Here is a 4,112-nt window from a genome sequence, read left to right as displayed (position 1 = left end):
TGCCATTCACAGATTCGAGACTTCTCGTCATTTTTCTGCCCAAGTCAACCTCAAAAAACCGTGTCCGAAGTATTTTTAATTTTCAGAGAGAATCACCAAACCGAAAAACAAAGAAGAAATTTAGGTCTGACGACGAAGAAAATCTCCATGGCATACGTCGAAGGAGGTAATTTGAGTTTCTCAATTATACGATATTTGGCATCTGAATTGTGGTTTTCAGATTTTCCTTTTGAATCTCACTCCATATTTGATTTTGTATGATTATATATTGTCTATATCAATTTAGGGTTTCGGTCATTATATATATTTGATTTTATGTAATTGCAATTGAGGATGATTATGATGATTGATTTAGCTCCATGAACTCTATCCATGTGTCTAAATAGGATTGTCTTATGTGTGTTTTTTTTTTTTTCCTTTTTATTGAAAACGAAACCTAGATAGCTAGGACCCAATTTAAGATGTCACCGAAGGATAATATGTTAACGTAATAAAACTGTGCTTCAGTTTATGGTTTTCGAGCTAAATTATGCACAGGATTTTTGGATTCTTTGGAAGACAAAATAGTAAAAGGTTTGTTCATTTAATCAATGATGATCAGGTAATTACAAAATTACAACTCGACCTTGTATGGGTTTCTATCAGAAAATCAGGCGTTATAGTCAAAACCTTAGAGACTCTAGATCAAGGAATTTCAACTTCTTGTAAAGCTTTGGTGGCGTATGACTGGTGCTGTTTAATTTCCTTTCTGATTTTTTCTTTGGTATGGAATCGGATGAGTACTGTTCAAATTCCAATCTGGCAATTGGGGATTGAATTTGAGCTTAATGTGAATACTCAACTTGAGAGCTGTTAACTGAGTTGGTTGGGCTGTAGGACAGGAGAGAGAGGAGAGTAGCACGTTATAAGGATCATGAGTAGCACAAGACTTTTGGTACACTTGTGATGTGTGCTGGTTTTCCAACAAACCTATGTCACCTTTAGCCTTGAGGATTTTGTGATCAAGATTTGGCATTCTTTTAGAAAAGAAGATAGACTAGTTAGTTTCTTTAACATTCAAACATTTTATTTGTAATTTAAGCCATTTAGCAGAAAGGAGAAGAATCTTCCCTCGTTGTTGCCTAACTTATTCAGCTGAGTATTAAGACTACCACCATTAGGAAACTTTTTGGCAGCGTTTTGACTTTTGAGTGAATGCGTGATCTAATGTTTATCGGTGTTTGGTGCCACATAAAGCACTAAGGTGGTTTATTACTTCTGAACAGTTTAGACAAAACAACCCTTCTATTAGGACTCTGAATAGGCCTCCGCCTCACACTTTATTTAAGATCCCTTACAATAATTCTGGTGGTAGTATTTGGTGTGCAAGTAGCAGTTTCCTTTCTAAAATGATCGCTGGTAAGACAGTTTGCACCAACAATATACTTTCAAACTTTCGTGTTTGGGAAGGAGTATAAAGGTTATTGGGAATGTTTCATTTTCTAGTATTATCGCAGTATCTGAAGTAGCTGCCTTGAAAGTACACGGAGTATCAATCGATGATGTTAGCCATATAAGACACTAATGAAGCAAACATGTGTTGGTTTTATGCTTAATGATCTGAAGACTGATGCAAGGAAATCAAGTCAAAAATGAAGGATTTCAAAAACCATACTTACTATGACTTTGTTAAGATAGTGCATCCTTGTAAGCAACAGTTTGACGTTTCTATTCATTTTATCTTTTGGTGGTATAGAGCGGAATTTGAACTGGAATCCTTCTGCTGATCTTTCCCATACCATGATTAACAAATAACACCTTTGTAGTTTCTTTTGCATCCTGCTTAAGCTTTGTGGTACTTTTCTTTGAGTTTTCGCTTCTTGGTGATTCCATAGTGTTTTTGCTTCCCCTCTTTTTCCTTCAAACTATTATAGTTGATTAATTGTTGGATGTTGTCTTTCTTATTGCATATGTCGAGTTGGATAGTTCGTTTTCTTTCTTTTAAAATATTGTGTACTACTAATGAGGCGACACATTTGAGACTTAACAGATTCAGGGCATTTGCATGTTGTTAGTCCCTGTCATGGATGTAGTTCCTGCATAAGTCTGAAATTTCTTGGTGGATCAGTGGACAGTTGTTTAACATAATACAATCCCTTCCAAAATTTGAGTACAAATTAACCTTTAGGGGTTTTTTCTTTGTCCTCAGGTGTTGTGAAATCGAAGCGATCAATCTGGCGGTTGAGAACAATCACTGATTTCTTCAGGTCCATTATAGACTTCATTATGGTGTTCTTCACGACAATGTTCTCGGTATATTAACAAATTTCAAACTCCTTAGTTTTCACCTAACAGTGCATTAAAATAAGTATTGGGGTGTAGGACTAAGCTTAGCTTATTTGATCTGTTGTGCAAATGTTTCAGATGGACAAATCAGATGCTTACAAGAAAAACTCAGGTTCTGGGAAGAAATGGGATGGTGATGGTCCTGGAGGTGGTCCTGGAAGAGGTCCATATGGTGGTGGCCCGCGGGGACCTCCACGTGGAATGGACAATGTTCGGGGGATTGACCATAGTAAGCTTTCTTTCTCTTGCTCGTACCTTTTACTTTGGGCAAGCTAGTAAACTATTCTGTTTAGAGAATGATGTGTATGAACTCGCTTAGAAACAAAGAAGATAATCGATTGAGTATAGAATGGTGATATCTTGGGCTTGTTGATTAATACGAACAAACATTCTCATTTGATGTAGGATAATAAGATATCCTACTATTCTAGGAACTCTGATACTAAAACCATGAAATTTCCTGCATAGATTTCGCAGTGGAAATTAGACGACGCAAAAATAAAGGTTTTCAAATATGTTATTTTGTTCTCTGTCCTTCAGTATGATTTTACAAGTGATTACTGTGATAAATTTCAGGCTCACTCCCTGCCTGTGGCTCTTGCTGCGGCTAAGTTGGTGGCGGAGGCAGAGAAGACGAAGTATGTACTTAGAGTATTGCCAAGATGCATGTGCTTAACTGCCTGTGCTTGTAGTGCCATTAGATTTACATGTTTAATGAAAACATTTACCGTACTTTTAAAGTTTTCTTCTTGTGTCTAAATGTTTTGTATTGGAGAAGAAACTTCCACACTTACACCTAATGAATATTATCGTATATAGACACGTCTTCTTGTTCTTAGCAAATCATGGCAATCTAGGCTGCCAAGGCCGTGAGAGTCGCATGACAACGTGTTGTGGCCTTGGCCTAGGCTGCCAAGGCCGCGCGTGGCATGGTGCCACGGCTTACGATTTGGCACTATGGTGAATATGCCACAGGCCATTTTTTCCAAATTGTGTTAGGGACTTGGCCAGTTATTTTGGAGCGATTTCATCTGAGCTATTAGTTGTAAGCCACAATGGCTATTCCATGGCCTTAGCCACCTTTGGCTAAGGTACCTTATGAGATATGCAATGTGATCATCATGTAGCTGCAATCTATGGTTTGAGTTTAAGGCAACATGCCAAGTTTAGATTTGGAGAATGCTATTTTGGTATAAGCTTCGAATATAATAGTGCCGCTATAGTATGCCCAAGGAACTCGGACGCAGGAGTTTTGCGACTTGAGGTGATACCGATAACACTATATATATATATTAAGCATAATATTTTTTAACGACTCATTAAATGATGCTTAATTAAATGATGCTTAATTATGTTCCGAATATGAATATGGCGTAAAAGACATCTCCCCCCTTTTAATGAGAGCAACATATCTTGATGTTTAACCCTTTGAAGCCGTCAGATCTTCTAGATTTAAAATACATCCATTGGATCTGAACAGATTAATTGCGTGTGAACTATTCAATACAGCCGTTGGATATAATTTCGCTTAAAATACATCCATTAGATTGAAAATGATTTCGCTTAAATATGCCAATTATTTAGGGGTTTATTTGAAATTATAAACAAATAAAATTGAACAACGTGCATCGCATGTACACTCTGCTTATGTATATTAATTGGCGTACATGAAATAACAATGTTTCTGCTGGGGAAAGTCCTGAAATTTGGCATACGTATACACTTTCAAAATAGCTTTAAAACTGATGATCCCATTAGCCAGATACAGTTTATTGATTCTCTTGCGG

The 4,112-nt window shown here is 36.9% G+C and overlaps 1 protein-coding gene across 1 annotated transcript; it reads left to right on the top strand.

Moving 5' to 3' along the window:
• Positions 1–3,147, top strand: LOC113346301 (selenoprotein K-like). The gene is made up of 4 exons (XM_026589848.1): positions 1–166; positions 2,189–2,292; positions 2,404–2,554; positions 2,902–3,147. The coding sequence occupies exons 1-4, from the start codon at positions 148–150 to the stop codon at positions 2,934–2,936; spliced, it is 309 nt and encodes a 102-aa protein (XP_026445633.1). The 5' UTR covers positions 1–147; the 3' UTR covers positions 2,937–3,147.
• Positions 3,148–4,112: the final 965 nt, after the last annotated feature.

Source organism: Papaver somniferum, unplaced genomic scaffold (assembly GCF_003573695.1).
Source record: "Papaver somniferum cultivar HN1 unplaced genomic scaffold, ASM357369v1 unplaced-scaffold_99, whole genome shotgun sequence".
Classification (NCBI taxonomy): Eukaryota; Viridiplantae; Streptophyta; class Magnoliopsida; order Ranunculales; family Papaveraceae; genus Papaver; species Papaver somniferum.
This window is presented reverse-complemented; position numbering and strand designations above follow the sequence as displayed.